Raw genomic sequence first — 27,994 nt, 5'->3', positions numbered from 1 at the left:
GTTTAGATAAATGTACAATAAAATGAGATTATAATTTGTATCGATTGTTTTTAGTCATGTGTGTTAACAGTGTGTGGGGAATCAAATTTATGAAAAGGCATAAGGGGGGACTGAATGCAAAAGGTTAGAACCCCTGTTCTAGTCATACAAAACAATGTTGAATGTAAATACCCTGCCTGAACCTACAAATTTGTATTTTACTACATACTACATCTTTACTACATATTGCTGATAAGTGATCTCTTCTACGAAATCAACAGGTGTGGATATTGCAGTTAATATTTAAACTGCAAACTTTATTTTTTCATGTTGTTGGGAGTTGAAAAACAAGGTACTGAAGCCAAATGTGAAATTAACCAATAATATGTTGGTATACCATGAAAAAACAAGCTTTATAAAAACCATGATTTTTGCATCAGTAGAGTTATCTTGTGTATCTATACTTGCATGTTTTCATGTGTTTATTTAGCTTAGGCACCATGACACAGCCTAGTTTTGCATATTTTTTGTGACACGCATGATGGCAGACTGATCCGCAATTCACAAAATTGATTAGTCATGACTTTGTTGGAATAGAGAAACTTTTGGTAGTCATAATGACATCAAGTGGAGGCCGAAATTGATTCCCAGGGCATTGCAGGAACCAGTCCTTTTAAACAGAATTTGTTTTTGTTTACTAAGCTATTGACAACAAGCTCATAAAAATAAAATGATCCAAATTAGACAACAATAACAAATTAGATCATTATAAAATTGATATTAGCTAGAAAACAAAATAATCATTTGTCATCTCCTGATGCTTTTTCCTTGTAGGAGACAACTCCCCTCTCTATCATATCTGGAATCTCGACAGCCAGCCAAGGCCCAAGCTGTAACAAGAGGAAAACTTCTTGCATAACAAACACCGCTAGCAAGAACTATTAAGTCGAACATCTACTTGCAATCATCTACCCAATAACCTTTTACCAAGCAGTTTGAAGGGGAAAGGGAGGGTGAAGGCAACAAGAAAATATCAAAGCATAAACAAGTTACCGTAAAACCTCTATTTGATCGCCACCTCTAATAGAACGCCACTATAGGGGGAAGGGTTGAAAAATACAGCGTCACCCTTCAAATGAATGCCACCTCTAATAGATCGCCACTTTGACATTCATTATGTTTGATCTGTATGAACCCATAATAGAAAGTATTCAGTTGAAAATTGTCAACAAAATTGTTCTAGTAATGACTAGATTACAACAATAATAACAATTAATAACAATAATCAATTAATAACAATTGATTATTCTGTTCCTGCTATAGTAGTTGCCATGATTTTAGTGAAAGTGTACCTGAGAGATCGATAATCACAATTATGAGAACGAAAACCTGATTTGATGTGATTAAAGTCTAAATCCATTATTGTCTTCCGATTCGTCCATAAAGTTCTTGGTTTACAACCTGCTCTGAAGACCTTAAAACATTTTGACGCTCTTCAAAAACAGCGAACAAAATAATGGCAGCCATTGTTAAGGCGTATCAATGCCCTTAATCAAACTCCAAAGTTTTTCCATTTTTTCTATCAAAACTTTGAAAGCGACACCATTGAAATAGCTAATAATTGTATTGGTTCAATGTGTTTTACTCAAAATAGTTCCTTGTCTAATTTGGTCTGATACTTCGATGTATACGAAAAACCATTTAACAAAATTGCAGATGCTGACTGCATCAAAGTCCCCTGTCTGAGAGTACAAACTTTAGGTGACAAGCATTGCTTCACCGGTCAAGGGTTAAATTTATCTCATCAAAATTCTGACCGGCTAGTTGAAAATTAAAGTGCCACCCTCTATTTGAACACCACCGTAAGGGAAGGGTTGTAAAATATGGTCCCATAATGTTCAAATAAAGGTTTTACAATACTCTATAGTCTATACTTACACCTAATAAAAACACACACACTCTTTACTTACACCTAATAAATAAACACACACTCTATACTTACACCTAATAAAAAGACACATATTCTATACTTACACCTAATAGAAAGACACATACTCTATACTTACACCTAATAGAAAGACACATATTCTATACTTACAGCTAATGAAGAGACACATACCCTACACTTACAGCTAATAAAGAGACATACACTCTATACTTACACCTAATGCAAAGGCATGTGCAATGCCAAACTTGGGTACATTTCTTGCCCAAAGAGGCTTGAAATGATCTGTCAGGCAAATCTTTCCACCTCTGTACATTTTAGCTGTTTTGCCATCCAATTCAGGAAGAGCGATTTCTATTGCTGTAGAAGGGTAAGTAACAGGTATCTACAAAAGTGGATTAAGTATGTAGGAGAGGAAGAAAGTACTTACAATAAGTAACAACAGGGTTGGGCACAAAAAATCATGTTTTTTTAGTTTATGATTTTGCAAAAGACAATGTAACAAATCTGGAAACACTTCTCTGTCTTGAATCAGCAAGTGTGATAAGGATAATAAACTGCATATATGTAGTACGGTGCCACAGAAAGACCGTTGACGTTACTACCAGTGAGTTTATTTAGTAAACCTCAAAGCACAATTAATTGTGAGGTAGCAACGGTAACTGGTACAGTTTGTTCTCGCTACTCTGTTTATTAAATGACATCAAATTCTTTCCTGCAACCAGCTCAAGCATCGAAAGAGTATCATCCTCCACTTTTGATTTCGTTCATTCAAGGATAAGAAACCTGAGAGGCACTGAAAAAGCCGGCTAGTTTTATAGACCATGATTGCGGTAAATTTACAACAAGTTGATACTTGATAGGGAGTGCATACTTTTCTACTCGGCAAAGTCTATCCTGCAAAGTAAAGCTAATAACAAATACTCTGTACATCTACAATAAGGCAAAACAACAAAATTTTTACTATAAAAAGCAGTTCTACCTGTTCATCATCTATCACTTTCCAGGGGTCAAAGTAAAAATAAAGATAATTTTCAACGATACTCTAACTTGTGACATTAACATTGGTAGACCGACGCGGTAACACCACCAATCGCTACCCTTTGTAATTGTGAACAATGCGCAGCTATCTTATTCGCCTTTTTGTTGACACATTTAATGATCTTTTACGAAAAACTAGAATGTAGCGAAAGATATATAATACAGTATATAAAACGCTAAATGCGTGGCAGTTTTTCTTCCTTTTTCTTTCTTGCTAAATAAACTAACATTCAAATCGAATTTAAAAACTCACCCAACTTGACACTTTACGTTATATAGAATTTTTAACGTAGTAGGAAGCAAAAACTTCATATAAATTTTTTAAGTTATCTGGAATTTATGTTATAAGAGGTATATACGCTATAGGAGCGTCTACTGTATTTATATTTCAAATGATCAACAGCATTAATCACACCAAAGAAGAGTGCGCTTAATTATTTCACAGTGCCTTTTTATGTCTTTGGCTTTAATTTATCTTTTCTGTAAAACTGCAAGTAGCCCGACTCCACTAACTTACATGTACATGTAGTTTGCACATTATAATTTTATGTGACTGTTGAATACAAAAATTATTTTATTTTTCCAATTGAAGCATTTAAGTTACTAACACAGATATTTCTAGCTGCAAATCAATTTATTGAACCCAGTCAAAGCCATTTACTGGTTTATTCAACCATTCTTTCCTATTAGAGCCAATCACTGTATGTCAATGTTTGCTTCATATAGTCGAACATCTACTTAAAATTGATTTAACAAAAAAATTTCCAACAAGATATAAATTTTTAGCAAATATTTGACTCTGGACCATTGATAATATTTAACATACAGCTCTCAATGTCTTTCCACACACCACAGCTTTGCATGTAAAAATGAAGACACACTGGTGAAATTTTGCCAAAATTATAAAAATACATATAAGCCAAGTCTAATCTAGTATAGGTTACCCTGCGTATTAACATGTATGACATATTGCCATCTGTTTTAATACTATGTGCAATTAGCTGCAGTATGTTTCAATGGGGTTTATAATGTAGGAACATTCACCCTAAAATATGACAGTTTCAACATATGAAGTATATCACATAATGAATTACCTTCATATAGGCCTATTTAAAGGTTTGACAGATGTGACACCATCTATTACTGTATCCCTTTAGTATGCTGGGTCAGACATGACGAATCTATTACTCTGAATTACTTTACAATCAAATTTAATTTTTTAACTCCATCATTTAAAATGAGTGCCATATTAGACAATTTGATGTCTGTTATTGATCTCATAATGTAGATGACAATGACAGCAAATTGTGACACCAATGCCCAACTCCAGCTGTAACCAATAAATGTGCTAAAGAGCTTCATATTAAAAGGTCAACATTGAAAAATATAATATATACAAAACAATTTTTCTCATAGGATTTTTAACCTCCTTGCAGGTAAGAATGAAATTGGGGCTAGCCTACATTTTTCTGTTATCACTGAAAAGAACAAGGAAGTCTTGGAGAACCACGATCGCCTACATCCTTACAGGATGTCATTCATAGAGATTAATACAGAGTCGTAATTTTAGTGAAAGACAAAGCTAATTATAGTTGATTATATCAATTATTGCCAATCTCACAGAGCTCTGACAAGTTTCAGAATGCACAGGTATGGGTAAAGATTTTCCAAAGTAAAACTACTTACATCAAATATGACTTCAAACTCATATTTTAGTCGATCCTGAATGTGCCAGCATTTTCCAAACCAACGAGTGCCCTCCTGATTAGCCTCCAGTCTGAACCAATCATTGTCTTCCGTTTTATTTTTCTCTATGTACTGCGAGTAAATAATAGAAATTGTTAAACAGTTACACAATCAATCTAAAAAATAAGTTGTACTGAACTTCTCTTACGGTCAGAATGAATTAGGAACATTCACCTACCGAAATCTGTATCTATACATAATAGACTGCTAAATTATCCCTCATTCTTATCAGAATGAATTGGAAACATTCACATTCATCTACAACAATTTATGTCTATAAATAATAAACCACTACATTATCACTAGACTATTTAGAAAAGTCAAATTCTTCAAACAGCTTACTTACGATTGTGGCCCAACAGAATTTACATATCGATATACAATCGATGATCTATGACTAAAATTACTGCTTGCACGTGAAAAGAAAGATCTTACATTTCTCAAAATGGCGCAGAATCATTCTATAACGAATAGCTAGAATGTATTAGCCATCAATAAGCTAAAATACTTTACGATAAAAAACACTATTACGATAAAAACAACTACAAAAACACCAATTTTTTCACTACTATCGTCGTTGCGCCAATAACAACGTACTTTCTTGCTTGTATAATCCATTTTTGAACTGCGTATATCAAACGTATAAGTTTGTATTAAATTAAAACTCTTACAGCAATAAGCGATTGATATTCTTCTTTTAATCTCTGAACCCACAAGTCACCATCTCGAGGTCCTGCTTTTGTCTTTAATAACGGAATTTGTCCTAAGGTCTTTTTAGTCGCAGCATCCACCATGTTGCCATACAGCTGTCAATTTAGACTAAGCTCTCATATTGAGTTTAACGCGACTAGTTTGAACCACCCAATGAAAAACAATGCCATGTCGACAAAAATTAAAAAGTTTACAAAAAAATATATGTTTTTTTAATTAAATAAACAAAAATTTAATTATATTTAAAAAAAATTAAAATTACAATAAATTAAATTATAACTAAAAATTGGCTGTTGTTGTTTGGCAACACAAAGGTTCTGTTCTCGCTGACCTGTTCCGAATCTCTGGCACCCGTTCCGCACGGTATTTTAAACGTGTTACAGTAGCATTGTTTATTTTTTTATAGTGCAAGGCAGTATATTGTGCAACCATTTATAAGCGTTTTGTCTGACATGACATATAGTTTCATCGCTAAATTCAAATAGCCTAACCGATAATAAGGTTGTCAATTACAATAATTGCTTAGTCTATTAGTCCGTTACAGTTTCTATCTAGATGTTATGGTTACAAGTTTGAGTGCAACAAGGTGATAACATTTCTCATGAGTTGGTAAATTGTTGTTGCTCAGGTTAATGAAATTACGTAAGCAGAATGCTTTGGTGTGCCATCTGGCAAGTGCCCTGAATAAAAGTTCCATGGACTGTGTGCATATGCAAATAGCTCTCTATGTAACTATTATTAAATGTGCTACACCCCATGATGCATAGCGCATTGCAAAGCGTTGTCTCATTAAAGTTTCTTTCAGACAAAACATTATGTTAGCTGAGTACCCAGAAGACTAGTTCAAGCTCTTGCTACAGGTTGTGTTGCTTCATACTCATGTAAAACAATTCGTTAGACCCATGTTGCTAAATATAGGCTTTGATGTGAACTCACCAAGGCTCCAGGCTAATTTGATGATTTCACTTCACCGAATTAGCCTGAATTTAAAGCGCAAATTTTTTGTAACTTGCTAAATTGTACATGCGTAATCACGTGATGGATTAAAAAACAATTTGATTTTGACTAGTCATTCGATGCCATTTAAAATAATTGCACATTATTGTTTAGGGCAGCTGGCCAATAAATTAACAACAAAGAATCATGTAAAAACTGATAGCTGTCTTTTTCATTTGAATGAAGTTAAGTCGTTGTCGAGGCAAATAACTTAACTTGTATCTCCTTTGCTTATTTCTAACAATATCATTCTGTCAATGAGTTCATAGACTTTCAAAAAGTTAATCATTTTAGTGATGCGCGTATGGAGTTTAATGTTAGATGTCAAATCTTGCGCTGGCTCTATTAAAAGTTATCGCTACTAGCACGAATTTACCACTGAAATGTTCTGCAAGTCGAAGATCTTTTCTTTAGGAATAGATTGTGATTGGTTGAAGCATTTAAAGGCTCAGACAGAACAAACAAAATATTTATCCTGTTTTATACGTCATTAAATGATAAGTCGAAACTACATATGTTTCAATCTGTGACCAAATATGCAGGTAAATTGTAGCCACTTACAAAGAAACTTGATTCTTCAACTTACCTGGTAATTCTTCGTAAATGACTGTTTAACAGCATCAAAGGATTGTTTCACCTGAACAGCACATAAACCTGTAAGCTACTCTTGGCTTTGTAAACATGATTTTCTTCATTGCAACTGGTTCAATGTTGGCATCAGCCAAGGCCCAACAATGTAAACATTCTGAAACGGCTTGGCGCCACTTTATGTCTCAGCAAATGTCAATAGATTACCTATTATTGCTTCTACGCTAGTAGCCCGAGTACTTGCTGTTAAATCTATCAGTTGTCTAACCTTGTCCCTGTACTGAATCGCTGCAACAAAGTTGTTGATTAATACTAGCACGTGCAAGAATGCTAGTAGTTTGGAGTTGTGCTTTCTTCAACGTTAGAGCAGATAACTATAGCCATCAATAGTGAAGGCCTCTTTAATCTTAGGTTTGTTTATTCTGATATGCACTTACCCACATGGTGACATTTCTGTTACAGTATATAATTTATGACTGCTGAGTTTATTGATTGGATGCGTAACTGGACTCTGAAGCAGCAACTGATACTCACAATAAGGTTTTTATATTATAGCCTCTATTCCTACTGCATTTACACATCTATCAAATTAGTCTGGCTTACCAGCTTCTATAGAATAAAAGACACAAATGTCAGCAACATTGGAAAGATTTTTTATCAATTATAGTATCAAGCAGCTCTCTGTGATCACTGGTATGATTGTTGATAGCATACAACGCACACATAACTCTTACATATGCAATTAGACAAATGTGTCTCATTATTAAGCATTTACTACACAAGGTACACCATTTAATGATGGCTATTACTCGGTTTAAAGTAAATGTTTGAATAGAGATAAGTTTGCACTATTTAATCAAGAAGTACACCTTCAGATCACATAAAAGATCTGAAGGTGTATTTATCAGGAACATTTTTCCCAGTTGTAGCAATAGTGATTAAGGATTGGCTTGAATTACATGGCAACTAAAGTCAAATAGTACACATCGAAAAGCAGGATTTGTAAATTAATATATAGGAGTTGGGAAGTTAACTGCTTAATTATGGAAATCAACTAGATGTCAGTGTGCACAATTAATCTTTTGAGTATTAAAAGTTGAAACCTGTAGATCAATGAGCTTGTTCACTAATAGGCCAATAAATTTTAATCAATGTTACTAACAGCTACTCTCCAATTTTAGCAACAAGACATATTTCACTCACACACTATATCAGTCAAACAATCAAAACTAGTGCTTGCTATAAAGCATATACTAACATATCAGCTACCCAAACAAGTTCATTAAGGTGCCAAACAGTTGTAAACAAATTGAAGTTTTGCTGCACACAAAAGATTATTGTTGTTCAAAACTAAGCGAAAACCCAACCAAATAACTCATCCAAGTATAGAGAAGAAGATGGTAGGGATGTAATCCATCAGCTCTTCCAGACCTAGTATTTGTGAGCACTTCAGCTGTGAAATTATGGGTGATGTAATTTGATAATATTACATAATGTATTAATATCAAATTTAATTTGATAATTGATAATTAGGTTTGATACTTACATGTACATACATGTAGATCAGAGCTTCTAGTGATTTTGCTTATATTCATGTTGTTGTCTTATGGCTGTTCATCATCCGACCTTGCAACAACAAATCTTTTCAAGAAAATGGGCCTCTTTTTTAACTAACTTGCAAGTTTAGAACTGCAGAGTGTTGAGGCAAAAGGATAAATTCTTTTTAAATCCAGACGGATACCAACAGACAGTTGTGGGATTTAATGCCCACAACTGGTCATAGTGCAAAGGGAGAAATCACTTTGACCAACACTGTTAAAACAACAGAGACACTTGTTAGACTAGCCCTGCTGCCCATTGAATGTTTGAATTTTATGTTTTGTTGTCTCTTTAATTATGAAAAATCATTTAGAACTTGATACTTTGATTTCCAACTTTTATTTATAACTATTATCGTCACACAAAATACTTCTATCTTAATGAAACTTGTTATATGTTGATTGTTGCCAGGATCAGTCATACATTGAGTGCCAGTATTAGGCTGTTTGTTAATTTTCATTTCGGCAAAAAATGTTCATTTAACCTTTCCTGTCAGAAAGGTATCCTTTTCCTTTCAACCATTCGGAACAAGTTCATTTTTGACTGCATGGGTCCCTTCTAGTAATTCTATCCACTTGCTAATTATTCTTACATATACAAGTTGCTAATACTTACATTCAAACTCGAAAAGGTATACAATTTATTACAAATCAAACTTGTATTGGTGTCATAATTGTGTGTTTAATTGTAGTTTATGCTATTTGGACTACATCACGGAATTTTAGCTTTCAAGATGCATAATGATTAGCATAGGGCAAAATGAGCATTCCTTAAACTATATATCATAGCTATGATGTTAATTGCCTTCCCTATTGTCAACAGTACTATATATATGAGATGCTATTGATTAGACTTAATATCAAAAAATAACTTACTAAATAATGATCAGGTCATGTTGGCGATGTATCTCACAATGTTATTGGTCAATTGTTTTTTTGTGTTGGCATTGATAAAGCCTATACCTTTGTATAGGTATTGATCTTGCTGTGCATAGGTTAATTTTTTGTCACAATATATTAAACATCATCGCTTTTACCAATTTAAAACTGAAAAAGTCAGAGGGCACTAAAGAGTTTCGGAGAGATAAATGCCACACCAAGTGTTACATACAGCGCAAACTATTGAAACCAATCTATTCAACTTTATTAAGTTGAGAGTTGTCGCATCTCTGAACTTGCTGGCAGTCATAATTGATATTTACTTCTGTGCACAAAAATCAATTTTTTTTATCTTTTTATTTGTTGTGATTTTCTTACCAAGGTTATTAAGATGGAGATCGATCCCACATTCCAAAAAGCACTTCAGCTGCTCATTAGCCGAAAGCCTGACTCTGGTGAGAAATTGAAAGAAATGCTGTTTGAATCGCTTGGAAGAGAATATATTCCTCCTTCTAGTCCTAAAATTGTTGTAAGTGCAAATTCCTACACGGACTCCCCTTTTATAGTTATTTTTGCTCTCTCAATAGATATAATTTGTACTTCGCAACTTAATGAAACTTTTAACTTCTGTATGTTATGGCAAGTTGTGAAACGTTGCTCATACAAGTATAGGCCAAGAATTTCTTAATGGTATTTATGCAGTTCTGATTACAGTTAAAACGCTCAGATCAAGTGAAAGTGTGATTATAAAGTCTATAGCTAGGAAGAGACTGACAGAATAGAGACATGTAACACTGCAACTTGAACACAATAGCCGATATCAACTATTGCAATGATAACAACGAGTGGCATCATTTCCCAAGTATGCTTCTTCTGAGCATTTTAACCGTGATCAAGTTTTATCTATGTTAATCTTGAAATGTCCTGACACTCAGATCACCTCAAGCCAAAAACAATTACAATTGATAGAAAAATACCGATTTTTTTTGATAAAATCTACTGTTTTGTGTAAGTTCATCTTTAAAATATATATTTACACAAGAATGAACAAGTGAGTTGGAAATGTGAGAAAAACTGTCATATGGAAATGCCGCTGTTGATCAGGTGTTGATCTCTCGCTCTGATGTATATTTATCATCAGGTTTATTCTACGAACTCTGATCCCATTGATATATTTGTCAGGAGCCTAAGCTAAAATCTCAAGTCTCTCACTCCCAGGATTCTGTGGAGAGCCTCGATGAGGAGGAGGATGAGGTACAGGCACCTTCTTATGAGTTTTCATGCTATAGTTTCACTTTATATTCCCACATTCATGTTTTTATTGCCCATCCATGCAGTTTTACTTTCTCCCAATTTCATGTATTAATAATAATAATGGCTTGTATGGAAAGTCAAGTAAAAGCATTGGTTTATTTTTGTAGATTCTTATGTCAAATTTTATTGATTTTGAGTTTAGTCTTTTAGAATATTTTATCTAGTTCTATTGATTAATCGAATTAAGTTTTGGACTTATCTGACAGAACTTGTAAAGACAATTTATTCATGGCAAGAAATTGGAGATGTGCTTGCAGGTTTGTTTCAGGCGGTGTTTTGATCTTGGAGTTCCTTGTGCAAACTTTCCTATCGTTTATCCAATCCATTTGGCCAGTTAGCGATTGCGTAGTGCTATTTTTAAACGGATGTCACAAACACATATGTCATTATTTCAGCAATATATTATCGTTGTTATTGTTATTGGGCAGCTGAATGAAATGGAGATGGAGACTGACTACAGCACAGATGTTGGTGGCAATAAGAATGATGATACAATGGATGCAGATGATTTTGCATTTGGAATGGGAATAAGTTGTGTTATTTGCAGGTAACTTTTATTTTCCTGTGCATCTGAGTTTGTTTTTTTCACATTTTGTTACACATTTTTTCCCCTTCGATTCATTTGGTTTTTACTCTCTGTATTATTTTCTAGAGTAATGTTTTCTCCAATATCATGTAAAATATGGCGAACAGTTTCTTTGCCTGCCTTACATAGTGTGCATTCAGTTTCCCACTGGCCCAGGGTACTTTTTACATTGGCTAGAGTTTGAGTGGTCAATCGAAAATGTGAAAGCTATTTGTTGCTGACCACATTCCCAGAGTTGCAGCTGTCGCTATATGGTGCCGAAATATTTTTTGTAGGCAGTTTGATGTAACATCCAACAACCAGCTGTTAGAATGCATGAAATGTGGCACTTTGTACCATCAGGTGAGGCAGAAATTCTCCGAAAAAACCTCGTTTTGTGGCTGAAAAAAACTCAAATTCTAAATAGTTGAATTTGCCTCTGCCCAATCTATGAATAACTACTAACCAGCCAGTCTGGTGTGCTGTGAGGAATCATAAGGTGTGACGATAAGGCGTAATTTAGCAAAAATACCTATTTTAGATATGTTTTTAGCTCTGTCACAAGCCACCTGTCGAGATGCAAGATAATACTGACACTTGGCACTGCTACAAATGTCTATCGTCCAGTGCTAGCTCCTCTAGCAAGGTAGGACATCAGCTAGACCTATGAAAATTACTAGAATTTGCTTTTGTCAATGAGTAATGTTGAAAACCCTAACAAATATTGTTATGTTAAAGATATGATGAGAGTATTAGCGTGAGTGAGACTACGAGTTGTGTAATTTCAGAAAATAAGCATCTGGTGGTTATTTGCTAAGCCTGTCCTTCTATATTTTCCACAGTGATGTCAGTGGTCAGCATCGGTCTGTCTCCAATATAGTTCCTAAGGGGCAGCATGGTTTTGGAGTAAATAATTCAGTATCTAATCAAGTTTATTTTGTGAAAAATCTGTCCATGACTAGCTGCTGACTGCTGTCATGACTAGCTGCTGACTGCTGTCATGACTGACTGCTGTCATGGCTAGCTGCTGACTGCTGTCCATGACTAGCTGCTGACTGCTGTCATGACTAGCTGCTGACTGCTGTCATGACTAGCTGCTGACTGCTGTCATGACTAGCTGCTGACTGCTGTCATGACTAGCTGCTGACTGCTGTCAAGTAGAATATTTATTTTTGTATCTTTCTGTTGCGGTATTTACTGTCGAAGCTAAGCGTAATGTGTGCCTGTGTCGAAGGAGTGGGAACATCACAGGGTCTCTGAATTTCTGGCTTTTAGGTTTTTTGCCATTGTTAAAGGTTGACTTGCAACAACATTCACATTACAGTTATTTAGTATCAAAAGGTTCACCATATCTTACTCTGTTGTGTTGTAGGTGCCAAATACGTGGAAATGTGATTACAAGCTCTTAAAAGCTCAAAAACGAAAAGCCGCCGTAGATTGGAAACTTTTTATTTATCTGACGTATTCATTACAGTTTGGCTATCGTCTTGTCACGTGATGTTCTCACATTTATTGAAAGGCCAATAAAAAGCTCAATATAAACTTATCGTAGCGCTAGTTTATGACAAACACTTCAGCTTTTACCGAAGACCCCGTATCAAATATAGATGCTCGCTACTTTACAGTTTTATTTCGGCTTGGACTAATCGTCAAGCCGTAATCTGATCATGTGACCCAATACTTCCAAAATAATTTTTCCAGCACTTTTCGATTATCACACGTAACCAAAAGGCTCGTTGTGATTATCAGACAATGATATGTACTCCTTCGAGCTAAGGTTAAAAATTTTAACGATTTTTTACAATAAGTTAAAAGATATCAGTGCTAAAAGTGACAGCAATACAATGACGATAAAATTGACGCGTAAGAACAATAGACATGGTTTTATTGAATGCGTGAAGTATATTTGTAAAAATATTTCGACGAATGAGATTGCATGAAAGTGTAAACAGAAACCATCCTGTAACAACTAAGTCCCATTTGAGTGGTTTTGGAAAGCGAATCCAAACTACGGCGGTCTCGTGTGGCTGCGATTAACTGTTCGTTTTTAGAGCTTTTAAGAGCTTGTAATCACATTTCCACATATTTTGCACCTACAACACAACAGAGTAAGACATGGTAAATCTTATGATACCAAATAACTGTAATGTTAATTTTGTTGCAAGTCAACCTTTAAGAAATGCTTCCAACCCAGGAGTAAATCTGTAAGAACAAAAGACTTTGGTAAGAATGCTGTTTGTTGCTACCACGGAAGTAATTATAATTGTACGCCTTTGTATTTTTACCATAGCAAAAGGTTGAGCCATAGTACTTGAAAGTTAGAGGCCTTGTAAATTACCCTCTAATAATAAAATAAAAAGATGCTGCCTTGAAACATGGAAGTTGAAGCTGTAGTGTATATTCTCCGTGTCATGCCCGCTATAGGTTTCTGGTAGCAGGTACAAATAGAACCGTGACGATTGGCGTATATTTTTGCTGCTTGGTGTACTTCTATTTCTGTTGACAGACCTTTACAGTTTTTTTATGCTGCTTTTCAAATTAGATTCTGTTTACAGAATCAAATTTGAACATAAGTCAGCCAACATGTCAGAAGTCAGCCAACGTGTCAGAAGTCAGCCAACATGTCAAAGTCAGCCAACATTTCAGAAGTCAGCGGTGCTTCAGCATGGTTGACTTACACCTAAACTTACTCTGTGATTACTACAAGCAACAATGAAATGCTGCTTGTAGTAATCGCGGAATCAGTAATCTATTGGTTACCTGTAATCAGGTGACATATTGAAGTGACCTGTCGAGGCCCACATATAATTGAGCAGCGGTCTTGCTGTCTACCTACACTATTAACTATTGAGTTCAGTCAACCATTTTGTTTTATGGCGATTTGTCACTTGGTTTTGTCCTATCCGTGGTAAGCCCTATACTGTTGTGATGATTTCATTTGCCTATTGTAACATTGCGGTTAGGAGAAGCTAGCTGAACAGGAGGAGAATTTGATAGCCAAGAAAGAGAAAACATCTCCTAGTGATTCCTTCAAAAAGCCAAGCAAAAAAGTGAGTATTCCGGAGCTTGTTACCAAATGTATCATCGGGGAGTTATCGTTTGTGGTGATGAATGCAACTTATGTATATGCATAAGTATGCCATTTGTTGTAGTAATGGCAGATTTAAAGTTTTAGCAGTTAATGGGCAGCATTACTATTCACCACACATAGTGAAGACAAGTTGTTAGGTGTAACTAGGGCTAGTTGTCAAGCATGGCATGAGCGACTCACCGAATGTGACGCTGTGTTGTCATCAAGCGTAGTCAGGGATAGTTCTTACACAGTGAGTGTAAGTGACAGCTAGTTGTCATACAATTTGAATATCTAGTGAGGGCGAGTTTTCACACATAGTAAGGGCTAGTTGTCATACCTAGTGATGGCTAGTTGTTATACATGTACATGATGGTGGCTAGTTAATATACATGGGAGTGGCTAGTTGTCACATGTAGTGACGGCTAATTTTCATATGTAGTGAGGGCTAGTTGTCATACATAGTGAGGGCTAGCTGTCATATTTGGTGAGAGCTAGTTCTTATACATATTCAGGGCTAGTTGTCATATGTAGGGAGGGCTAGTTGTCATATGTATTCAGGGCTAGTTGTCATATGTATTCAGGGCTAGTTGTCATATGTATTCAGGGCTAGTTGTCATATCTAGTGAGGGCTAGTTGTCGTATCTTGTGAATGCTAGAATACATATCGAGGGCTAGTAGTTATTCATATTGAGGTCTAGTTGTTATACATATTGAGGGCTACTTATGCATAATAAAACCAATCATTATAATAATTGAGGACTATTCATCACTTATCATACTGCTATGCTGTGAAAGGGAGGGATAAATAAACACTGACTTGTACTTGTGTCTTGTAGAGTGAAAAGAATGTCTCTGATACAAAGAAAACCGCTGAATCATCATCGTTGAAGGACAAGAAGTTGAAGACAGATAAAAGGGTGAAAGAGAAACTGGCAGAGAAGATTAAAGGTCAGGGTTGACTGTGTGTATGCAATAAACCTGTAGAATACAGCATTCCTCTCTCAAATAACAAATGTGAAAAACAGTTGCTCACTAGCTAGCTTTACTCCTGGTTGAAGTGTTTGAAGTGCTTCAGCATTATTATTATTGTTATTGGTGTTAATCTTTCAGTCTTCTAGACTTTATTATTTTACTTTATAGTTCGTATCTGATTATCATAGTATTGTTTATCCTGTAGTTATCATACACACATTGGGTATTCTAATCTAGTTATTACGCTAGGAACAAATATAGTTACCGTTATCTATTGGTAGTATTTTAATAGGCCAAGAAGACATGAAAATTTGAATTCCAGGTGAAAAGATTTTGTGTATAAGATAGAAGGAATTGATATTTTAGTTTGTTTATAGTTGTGTAATTGTTGGAGTTTCAATTAGCAAGTTTTTTTCTTATCGAGCTAAAAACTAAAAAATATTTTCAATGCTTCTGTGGGTTAGCTATTGTTTGTGAGGTATGATAATTCCAAATCACTCGGGAAATATACGTTTAAGCATACAACGGCATCCAGCTAGGGCTATATCATATTCTCTCCGTTCATTTTGTGTAGTTGCAGATCTTGTTTATACGTAAAGATTTTCTAAAACCCGTTAGTACAGTAAGAGAAAATGCTTTAATCACTGAATGTTTTGCTGGCAGCATTAATTTATTGATCTGGCAGCTAAAAGGGACCATAAAAGTGCTCTGTTCAAGGCTAATAATTTTAAGATGATAAGATATTGAATGTTTAATCTTTATTCGTTTATACACTTCCTCTAGATGCTGACATGGAGCATCACTTGTGTAGTGCAGTGCTTTTACAGATCTTGTGTTTGGTTCTGTGAGGGTGTCCAGTTGACCTCTCATCTTTGTGTGGAGGTTGACAGTTTAGTCGCTGTTAGCCGGAGCTATGCACAGATAATACCAGATTACATGTATTATCATTAGCAGGTTTATATAGCCTGACTTGACCTTTATACAATTACTAGGTGAATGCCTTATTTTTATTCAACATATAACAACAGTTACCATTCTAACTTTCAAACTTCATATCATGAGGAAAGTGTTTTGTGCAGGTCAAATAAATCAAGAAACAAAATAAAACAACTATAAAAGTGTTTAAATGTAAATGTGAAATAATTAGAAAGTAATAGCTAAATTAAGTGTTTTGCTACGATTACAATAAAAGATTTGGTAATAATACAATTAATACGAACTGAAAATAAACAAATTAAAAATCCTGAATATGTTGAATTAATAATAACAATCCGTACATAGAAGTGTGTGTAAAAGAGGTTACTACTCCACCAGAAGCTATCCATTCAAACTTTGAATATGACGATACTGGTACCTCTCGATGTTGGTACACATGTAAAATGATATATTGTACTGTCTTTGTCTGACCGAACGGTGGGAGAGTGTAGAGGCCATTCCTACTCGGGATAATACAATTTCCCGCGTGAAACGTATTAACGTTTACAGATTTAGCAATCGAACCTCACGAAAAACCGGAAAAAGAAGTAAAACAGCACATTTAAAAATTACAAATTAATAAAATAAGTAATAAAAGCAAAAAATTAGTTTTTAAACAAATTCAAAAAATAACAAATGCCTAAGGTAATATTAGTTAATAATCAAAAGTTCACATTTGGCTTGAACTTTTGCACCATATGTGTGTGTGCATGCGTTATATGATGAGAGCGATAGATTATAAAGGACTGTATAGCTTAGCGAGTTCACGGTTAGTTCAAATTATAATCACCATGGGTTCAAGTCCAGCACGCAGCGAGCTTTTAATTCCAAGATTTTAATAGCTATAGCTGGACAGACAGACATCTGAACAGATGAAAACAAACTTTGAGATTTGTATATATACATTGGTTAGCTTAACAAACAAAGGATCTTCACATAATTTTTAATTTCAGTGGACAAACTATGGCATACGGGTATGTTTTAGCTGTATTTAATCAGGAATCAGATGGTCATTGATTGCCTTTTAATGGACTCTATGTTGTTTTTCCACGGCAACCAAAAGCATTGTCGAAAAAGTCGAGACTTAAATGGCAATAAATTAGTATTATAATATAATATTATAATAGTTATAATTATTATAATATATTATAATAATTATTATTATTATAATAATCATAATATACGGTATTAGTCGCCTCAACTGACTACAATAGAGAGTTTTTATTTAGCGAAAATCTGTCATTTTTATTCAATTTAAATCAACTTCCTGTGCATAAGATAGTCGGTCAACAGTTTTATTTTATATAGTGCATTAAGCGTTCAGTGTATAACAGAGTATTATTATTTATTATTATTATTGTTTAAGGTAAATAACAAGTGCATAAAATGAGCTCTTATTCTTTTGTATTAACAGAAGCAAAGAAACACAAAAGTGCTGAAAAAGAGGTCAAATCAGAAAGTGGACGGAAGGAAAAACTAAACAGCAAGGCTGGTGAGGCAGCAAAAAGTTCAACTGGATCTAGCGGTAAACACAGCAGCAAAGACAAGTTAGCTGACAGGAAGTCATCCGCTGACTTGAAGCATAAAAAGTCAGATTCTGGAGTGGACAAAGAAAAGAAAGCTAAAAAGTTGAAACGAGAAAAGGCAGACTAAATTATTTTATTATGATCTGTACATTAACTTTGTGGCGTAAAATAAAGGCACTATAGTTCTCAGGTCTGACAATTCCAATGCGTATTTTTGGTACTGTATAAAATTTGTTACTATGCGGTGCTTGTGTCAAACATCTACGTGTACCTGCAAATTTTGATAATTTTAGATCTGGTTATGTTAAATTCTTGTACGTTGGATCAAATATTATTGTAAGATTATACCGTAATTTGCTCCACTTACAAAGCTTGCTGCCAAAACTTACAACAACACCTTAGTATGGTTAGATATACCATTAAAACAAATGCATTATATAAAACAAATGCATTATATAAAACAAATGCATTATATAAAACAAATGCATTATATAAAACAAATGCATTATATAAAACAAATGCATTATATAAAACAAATGCATTAGGTACAGTCAAACATGGATAACTCGAACTTCAAGGGACTGAGCAAAAGTGGTCGAATTATCAGAGCGTTCAAGTTATCAGAGCACTGTCACAAGTCCATGTATTTACTTATTTATTAGTAGATACATGTACATATACAAACTATAATATAAATCAAAAGCACAAATGGCTTGTTTTGAATTAAATGCTTTTAATGTAAAGTTTAAAACGTTTTTATCAAAAAGTATAGAGATTTTTCTATCACTTGAGACTGGTTCATTGTTTGAGGGGATGTTATTGCCAGGACGTTTTTTAGATTGACATTGGCAAAACTTGATCGTTGTTGAAATGCTCAAAAGAAAAAAACATTTTTTTCTTTTGGGGGTTTACCCACGATCAATTTTGCCGTTTTTTCTTGAAGTTTATGCAAATATTACCTTACTTTACCTGGGATTCGTTAAGAGCAACACTCCGAGGCAGTTCAATTAGAAGTTTTACGAGGTTTTACGTACATTCTATATCACTCACGCTTTTTAATAGATACTTATTGAATGTACACACGTATTCTGTGTTTAGGTCAAACGATGAATAGTGTTTTGTAGCTAAGACAACGTATACGTTTAATTACAACAATTTTTAAGACGTTTTAAACATTCAATATTCCAACGTTGATTCAACATGGAATCAGCGTCGGAAAACTATTCATCACGGGATAGCTGGGTTACGCCACGCACTCAAGGATTTTCGCCACACACATACAAAACAAAAACAACATGCGATTTTTGTTTTGTATGTGCGTGGCGAAAATCCTTGCACACGTGACCCGGCTAGCCCGTGCTATTCATCGTATAGCAGTATAAATCAAATTTCACCAAACCTTTAGAAAAGTCGTTGACAAAAATATTTTGCCGATGGTGGTAATAACGACGATTATGAATTACGAAAAGATGAGGTTTAGCTCTATGGCTTTGAATAAAGTGATTTTCTAAAGCGATAACAACCGTTTCGGTAGCTGTTGGGCAAAAAAACAGTTCGAATTAACAGTGTTGAGTTCGAGTTATATATAGCAATTTATCATTACGTGGGAACGGACCAAAGAAACCGTTCGAATTAACCATGTGTTCGAGCTATCCGTGGGCGAGTTATCCATGTTTGACTGTATATATAAAACTAAAGTAACAAGTTAATAAAGTCACTATCACTTTGATCAGAGGCTGGTCAACAAAGGTGCTATCTTGTCAAAGCATTAAATGAGTGGTGTAAAGGTGAGCTGGTGATAGAGGTATAATACCTAACCTATCATAATATAGCCTTAGCTTACTTGAGACTTGACTATTTTTATACTGTTTGTTTATTTTTATTTTGCATCGACTTCCTCTCATTCACTTACAAAGATATAATTCCTCAAAGAACTCTGAAAGTTCTGTGTCGAAAATTATGGTACTTTTGTTGTAGTCAAGTATCTCTTAAAAATCATATTTGAACTATATATTAGACTACGGTGTATGTATTGTATTTGAACTATATATTAGACTATGGTGTATGTATTGTATTTGAACTATATATTAGACTACGGTGTATGTATTGCATTTGAACTATATATTAGACTATGGTGTATGTATTGTATTTGAACTATATATTAGACTACGGTGTATGTATTGTATTTGAACTATATATTAGACTATGGTGTATGTATTGTATTTGAACTATATATTAGACTACGGTGTATGTATTGTATTTGAACTATATATTAGACTATGGTGTATGTATTGTATTTGAACTATATATTAGACTACGGTGTATGTATTGTATTTGAACTATATATTAGACTACGGTGTATGTATTGCATTTGAACTATATATTAGACTATGGTGTATGTATTGTATTTGAACTATATATTAGACTACGGTGTATGTATTGTATTTGAACTATATATTAGACTATGGTGTATGTATTGCATTTGAACTATATATTAGACTATGGTGTATGTATTGTATTTGAACTATATATTAGACTACGGTGTATGTATTGTATTTGAACTATATATTAGACTACGGTGTATGTATTGTATTTGAACTATATATTAGACTACGTTGTATGTATTGTATTTGAACTATATATTAGACTACGGTGTATGTATTGTATTTGAACTATATATTAGACTATGGTGTATGTATTGCATTTGAACTACATATTAGACTATGGTGTATGTATTGTATTTGAACTATATATTAGACTATGGTGTATGTATTGTATTTGAACTATATATTAGACTACGGTGTATGTATTGTATTTGAACTATACATTAGACTATGGTGTATGTATTGTATTTGAACTATATATTAGACTACGGTGTATGTATTGTATTTGAACTATATATTAGACTATGGTGTATGTATTGTATTTGAACTATATATTAGACTGGTGTATGTATTGTATTTGAACTATACATTAGACTATGGTGTATGTATTGTATTTGAACTATATATTAGACTATGGTGTATGTATTGTATTTGAACTATATATTAGACTATGGTGTATGTATTGTATTTGAACTATATATTAGACTGGTGTATGTATTGTATTTGAACTACATATTAGACTACGGTGTATGTATTGTATTTGAACTATACATTAGACTATGGTGTATGTATTGTATTTGAACTATATATTAGACTACGGTGTATGTATTGTATTTGAACTATACATTAGACTATGGTGTATGTATTGTATTTGAACTATATATTAGACTACGGTGTATGTATTGTATTTGAACTATATATTAGACTATGGTGTATGTATTGTATTTGAACTACATATTAGACTTTGGTGTATGTATTGTATTTGAACTATATATTAGACTACGGTGTATGTATTGTATTTGAACTATATATTAGACTACGGTGTATGTATTGCATTTGAACTACATATTAGACTACGGTGTATGTATTGTATTTGAACTATATATTAGACTTTGGTGTATGTATTGTATTTGAACTACATATTAGACTATGGTGTATGTATTGTATTTGAACTATATATTAGACTACGGTGTATGTATTGTATTTGAACTATATATTAGACTACGGTGTATGTATTGTATTTGAACTATACATTAGACTACGGTGTATGTATTGTATTTGAACTATATATTAGACTACGGTGTATGTATTGTATTTGAACTATATATTAGACTACGGTGTATGTACTGTATTTGAACTATATATTAGACTATGGTGTATGTATTGTATTTGAACTATATATTAGACTACGTTGTATGTATTGTATTTGAACTATATATTAGACTTTGGTGTATGTATTGTATTTGAACTATATATTAGACTATGGTGTATGTATTGTATTTGAACTATATATTAGACTGGTGTATGTATTGTATTTGAACTACATATTAGACTACGGTGTATGTATTGTATTTGAACTATACATTAGACTACGGTGTATGTATTGTATTTGAACTACATATTAGACTACGTTGTATGTGTTGTATTTGAACTATATATTAGACTATGGTGTATGTATTGTATTTGAACTATATATTAGACTATGGTGTATGTATTGTATTTGAACTATATATTAGACTACGGTGTATGTATTGTATTTGAACTATATATTAGACTACGGTGTATGTATTGTATTTGAACTATATATTAGACTACGGTGTATGTATTGTATTTGAACTATATATTAGACTACGGTGTATGTATTGTATTTGAACTATATATTAGACTACGGTGTATGTATTGTATTTGAACTATATATTAGACTACGGTGTATGTATTGTATTTGAACTATATATTAGACTATGGTGTATGTATTGTATTTGAACTACATATTAGACTATGGTGTATGTATTGTATTTGAACTATATATTAGACTACGTTGTATGTATTGTATTTGAACTATATATTAGACTACGTTGTATGTGTTGTATTTGAACTATATATTAGACTATGGTGTATGTATTGTATTTGAACTATATATTAGACTATGGTGTATGTATTGTATTTGAACTATATATTAGACTACGGTGTATGTATTGTATTTGAACTATATATTAGACTACGGTGTATGTATTGTATTTGAACTATATATTAGACTATGGTGTATGTATTGTATTTGAACTATATATTAGACTACGGTGTATGTATTGTATTTGAACTATATATTAGACTACGTTGTATGTGTTGTATTTGAACTATATATTAGACTATGGTGTATGTATTGTATTTGAACTATACATTAGACTATGGTGTATGTATTGTATTTGAACTATATATTAGACTACGGTGTATGTATTGTATTTGAACTATACATTAGACTATGGTGTATGTATTGTATTTGAACTATATATTAGACTACGGTGTATGTATTGTATTTGAACTATATATTAGACTATGGTGTATGTATTGTATTTGAACTATATATTAGACTACGGTGTATGTATTGTATTTGAACTATATATTAGACTATGGTGTATGTATTGTATTTGAACTACATATTAGACTATGGTGTATGTATTGTATTTGAACTATATATTAGACTATGGTGTATGTATTGTATTTGAACTATATATTAGACTTTGGTGTATGTATTGTATTTGAACTACATATTAGACTACGGTGTATGTATTGTATTTGAACTATATATTAGACTATGGTGTATGTATTGTATTTGAACTATATATTAGACTTTGGTGTATGTATTGTATTTGAACTATATATTAGACTACGGTGTATGTATTGTATTTGAACTATATATTAGACTATGGTGTATGTATTGTATTTGAACTATATATTAGACTACGGTGTATGTATTGTATTTGAACTATATATTAGACTATGGTGTATGTATTGTATTTGAACTATATATTAGACTACGGTGTATGTATTGTATTTGAACTATATATTAGACTACGGTGTATGTATTGTATTTGAACTATATATTAGACTACGGTGTATGTATTGTATTTGAACTATATATTAGACTACGGTGTATGTATTGTATTTGAACTATATATTAGACTATGGTGTATGTATTGTATTTGAACTACATATTAGACTATGGTGTATGTATTGTATTTGAACTATATATTAGACTATGGTGTATGTATTGTATTTGAACTATATATTAGACTACGGTGTATGTATTGTATTTGAACTATATATTAGACTATGGTGTATGTATTGTATTTGAACTACATATTAGACTATGGTGTATGTATTGTATTTGAACTATATATTAGACTACGGTGTATGTATTGTATTTGAACTATATATTAGACTTTGGTGTATGTATTGTATTTGAACTATATATTAGACTATGGTGTATGTATTGTATTTGAACTATATATTAGACTACGGTGTATGTATTGTATTTGAACTATATATTAGACTTTGGTGTATGTATTGTATTTGAACTATATATTAGACTACGGTGTATGTATTGTATTTGAACTATATATTAGACTACGGTGTATGTATTGTATTTGAACTATATATTAGACTACGGTGTATGTATTGTATTTGAACTATATATTAGACTACGGTGTATGTATTGTATTTGAACTATATATTAGACTATGGTGTATGTATTGTATTTGAACTATATATTAGACTACGTTGTATGTGTTGTATTTGAACTATACATTAGACTACGGTGTATGTATTGTATTTGAACTATATATTAGACTACGGTGTATGTATTGTATTTGAACTATATATTAAACTACGGTGTATGTATTGTATTTGAACTATATATTAGACTACGGTGTATGTATTGTATTTGAACTATATATTAGACTACGGTGTATGTATTGTATTTGAACTATATATTAGACTACGTTGTATGTATTGTATTTGAACTATATATTAGACTACGGTGTATGTATTGTATTTGAACTATATATTAGACTATGGTGTATGTGTTGTATTTGAACTATATATTAGACTTTGGTGTATGTATTGTATTTGAACTATATATTAGACTATGGTGTATGTATTGTATTTGAACTATATATTAGACTATGGTGTATGTATTGTATTTGAACTATATATTAGACTACGGTGTATGTGTTGTATTTGAACTATATATTAGACTTTGGTGTATGTATTGTATTTGAACTATATATTAGACTATGGTGTATGTATTGTATTTGAACTATATATTAGACTACGTTGTATGTATTGTATTTGAACTATATATTAGACTACTGCGTATGTATTGTATTTGAGCTATATATTAGACTATGGTGTATGTATTGTATTTGAACTATATATTAGACTACGGTGTATGTATTGTATTTGAACTATATATTAGACTATGGTGTATGTATTGTATTTGAACTATATATTAGACTTTGGTGTATGTATTGTATTTGAACTATATATTAGACTACGTTGTATGTATTGTATTTGAACTATATATTAGACTACTGCGTATGTATTGTATTTGAGCTATATATTAGACTATGGTGTATGTATTGTATTTGAACTATATATTAGACTACGGTGTATGTATTGTATTTGAACTATATATTAGACTTTGGTGTATGTATTGTATTTGAACTATATATTAGACTACGTTGTATGTATTGTATTTGAACTATATATTAGACTATGGTGTATGTATTGTATTTGAACTATATATTAGACTACGGTGTATGTATTGTATTTGAACTATATATTAGACTATGGTGTATGTATTGTATTTGAACTACATATTAGACTATGGTGTATGTATTGTATTTGAACTATACATTAGACTATGGTGTATGTATTGTATTTGAACTATATATTAGACTACGGTGTATGTATTGTATTTGAACTACATATTAGACTACGGTGTATGTATTGTATTTGAACTATATATTAGACTATGGTGTATGTATTGTATTTGAACTATATATTAGACTTTGGTGTATGTATTGTATTTGAACTATATATTAGACTACGGTGTATGTATTGTATTTGAACTATATATTAGACTATGGTGTATGTATTGTATTTGAACTATATATTAGACTACGGTGTATGTATTGTATTTGAACTATATATTAGACTATGGTGTATGTATTGTATTTGAACTATATATTAGACTACGGTGTATGTATTGTATTTGAACTATATATTAGACTACGGTGTATGTATTGTATTTGAACTATATATTAGACTACGGTGTATGTATTGTATTTGAACTATATATTAGACTACGGTGTATGTATTGTATTTGAACTATATATTAGACTATGGCGTATGTATTGTATTTGAACTATATATTAGACTATGGTGTATGTATTGTATTTGAACTACATATTAGACTACGGTGTATGTATTGTATTTGAACTATACATTAGACTATGGTGTATGTATTGTATTTGAACTACATATTAGACTACGGTGTATGTATTGTATTTGAACTACATATTAGACTACGGTGTATGTATTGTATTTGAACTATATATTAGACTACGGTGTATGTATTGTATTTGAACTATATATTAGACTACGGTGTATGTATTGTATTTGAACTATATATTAGACTACGGTGTATGTATTGTATTTGAACTATATATTAGACTACGGTGTATGTATTGTATTTGAACTATATATTAGACTACGGTGTATGTATTGTATTTGAACTATATATTAGACTACGGTGTATGTATTGTATTTGAACTATATATTAGACTACGGTGTATGTATTGTATTTGAACTATATATTAGACTATGGTGTATGTATTGTATTTGAACTACATATTAGACTACGGTGTATGTATTGTATTTGAACTATATATTAGACTATGGTGTATGTATTGTATTTGAACTACATATTAGACTATGGTGTATGTATTGTATTTGAACTATATATTAGACTACGGTGTATGTATTGTATTTGAACTATATATTAGACTACGGTGTATGTATTGTATTTGAACTATATATTAGACTACGGTGTATGTATTGTATTTGAACTATATATTAGACTACGGTGTATGTATTGTATTTGAACTATATATTAGACTACGGTGTATGTATTGTATTTGAACTATATATTAGACTATGGTGTATGTATTGTATTTGAACTACATATTAGACTATGGTGTATGTATTGTATTTGAACTATATATTAGACTACGGTGTATGTATTGTATTTGAACTATACATTAGACTATGGTGTATGTATTGTATTTGAACTACATATTAGACTACGGTGTATGTATTGTATTTGAACTATATATTAGACTACTGCGTATGTATTGCATTTGAACTATATATTAGACTATGGTGTATGTATTGTATTTGAACTACATATTAGACTATGGTGTATGTATTGTATTTGAACTATATATTAGACTTTGGTGTATGTATTGTATTTGAACTACATATTAGACTATGGTGTATGTATTGTATTTGAACTATATATTAGACTACGGTGTATGTATTGTATTTGAACTATATATTAGACTACGGTGTATGTATTGTATTTGAACTATATATTAGACTACTGCGTATGTATTGTATTTGAACTATACATTAGACTATGGTGTATGTATTGCATTTGAACTATATATTAGACTATGGTGTATGTATTGTATTTGAACTATATATTAGACTACGGTGTATGTATTGTATTTGAACTATATATTAGACTACTGCGTATGTATTGTATTTGAACTATACATTAGACTATGGTGTATGTATTGCATTTGAACTATATATTAGACTATGGCGTATGTATTGTATTTGAACTATATATTAGACTATGGTGTATGTATTGTATTTGAACTATATATTAGACTATGGTGTATGTATTGCATTTGAACTACGTATTAGACTTTGGTGTATGTATTGTATTTGAACTATATATTAGACTACGGTGTATGTATTGTATTTGAACTATATATTAGACTATGGTGTATGTATTGTATTTGAACTATATATTAGACTACGGTGTATGTATTGTATTTGAACTATATATTAGACTATGGTGTATGTATTGCATTTGAACTACGTATTAGACTTTGGTGTATGTATTGTATTTGAACTATATATTAGACTACGGTGTATGTATTGTATTTGAACTATATATTAGACTACGGTGTATGTATTGTATTTGAACTACATATTAGACTTTGGTGTATGTATTGTATTTGAACTATATATTAGACTATGGTGTATGTATTGTATTTGAACTATATATTAGACTACGGTGTATGTATTGTATTTGAACTATATATTAGACTATGGTGTATGTATTGTATTTGAACTATATATTAGACTACGGTGTATGTATTGTATTTGAACTATATATTAGACTACGGTGTATGTATTGTATTTGAACTATATATTAGACTATGGTGTATGTATTGTATTTGAACTATATATTAGACTACTGCGTATGTATTGTATTTGAACTATATATTAGACTATGGTGTATGTATTGTATTTGAACTATATATTAGACTACGGTGTATGTATTGTATTTGAGCTATATATTAGACTACGGTGTATGTATTGTATTTGAACTATATATTAGACTACGGTG

The 27,994-nt window shown here is 32.2% G+C and overlaps 2 protein-coding genes across 2 annotated transcripts; one reads left to right on the top strand and one right to left on the bottom strand.

Annotated features, from left to right (window-relative positions):
• Positions 1 to 253: 253 nt before the first annotated feature.
• Positions 254 to 5,512, bottom strand: LOC137393438 (ubiquitin-fold modifier-conjugating enzyme 1-like). Its single transcript, XM_068079990.1, has 4 exons — positions 5,383 to 5,512; positions 4,652 to 4,783; positions 2,142 to 2,309; positions 254 to 869 (listed from the first exon to the last, which is right to left on the bottom strand). The coding sequence occupies exons 1-4, from the start codon at positions 5,503 to 5,505 to the stop codon at positions 780 to 782; spliced, it is 513 nt and encodes a 170-aa protein (XP_067936091.1). The 5' UTR covers positions 5,506 to 5,512; the 3' UTR covers positions 254 to 779.
• Positions 5,513 to 5,741: 229 nt separating this feature from the next.
• Positions 5,742 to 18,261, top strand: LOC137394671 (integrator complex subunit 12-like). Its single transcript, XM_068081428.1, has 10 exons — positions 5,742 to 5,785; positions 7,469 to 7,546; positions 9,866 to 10,012; positions 10,666 to 10,737; positions 11,226 to 11,344; positions 11,659 to 11,725; positions 11,916 to 12,008; positions 14,326 to 14,412; positions 15,272 to 15,383; positions 17,797 to 18,261. The coding sequence occupies exons 3-10, from the start codon at positions 9,875 to 9,877 to the stop codon at positions 18,033 to 18,035; spliced, it is 927 nt and encodes a 308-aa protein (XP_067937529.1). The 5' UTR covers positions 5,742 to 5,785; positions 7,469 to 7,546; positions 9,866 to 9,874; the 3' UTR covers positions 18,036 to 18,261.
• The last annotated feature ends 9,733 nt before the right edge of the window (positions 18,262 to 27,994 follow it).

This window comes from Watersipora subatra, chromosome 4, assembly GCF_963576615.1.
Source record: "Watersipora subatra chromosome 4, tzWatSuba1.1, whole genome shotgun sequence".
Taxonomy (NCBI): Eukaryota; Metazoa; Bryozoa; class Gymnolaemata; order Cheilostomatida; family Watersiporidae; genus Watersipora; species Watersipora subatra.
Note: the sequence above shows the minus strand (reverse complement) of the source record. Positions and strands in the feature narration are given on the sequence as shown.

Excerpts from the sequence above, each read along its gene's own strand:
- LOC137393438 (XM_068079990.1), bottom strand. The coding sequence starts at position 5,505 with ATGGTGGATGCTGCGACTAAAAAGACCTTAGGACAAATTCCGTTATTA. Across the intron at positions 4,784-5,382 it reads AATATCAATCGCTTATTGCT|TACATAGAGAAAAATAAAAC; the intron begins GTAAGAGTTTTA and ends ATTTACTCGCAG. Across the intron at positions 2,310-4,651 it reads AGTTTGAAGTCATATTTGAT|ATACCTGTTACTTACCCTTC; the intron begins GTAAGTAGTTTT and ends CCACTTTTGTAG.
- LOC137394671 (XM_068081428.1), top strand. The coding sequence starts at position 9,875 with ATGGAGATCGATCCCACATTCCAAAAAGCACTTCAGCTGCTCATTAGC. Across the intron at positions 12,009-14,325 it reads GTGCTAGCTCCTCTAGCAAG|GAGAAGCTAGCTGAACAGGA; the intron begins GTAGGACATCAG and ends CATTGCGGTTAG. Across the intron at positions 14,413-15,271 it reads TCAAAAAGCCAAGCAAAAAA|AGTGAAAAGAATGTCTCTGA; the intron begins GTGAGTATTCCG and ends TGTGTCTTGTAG.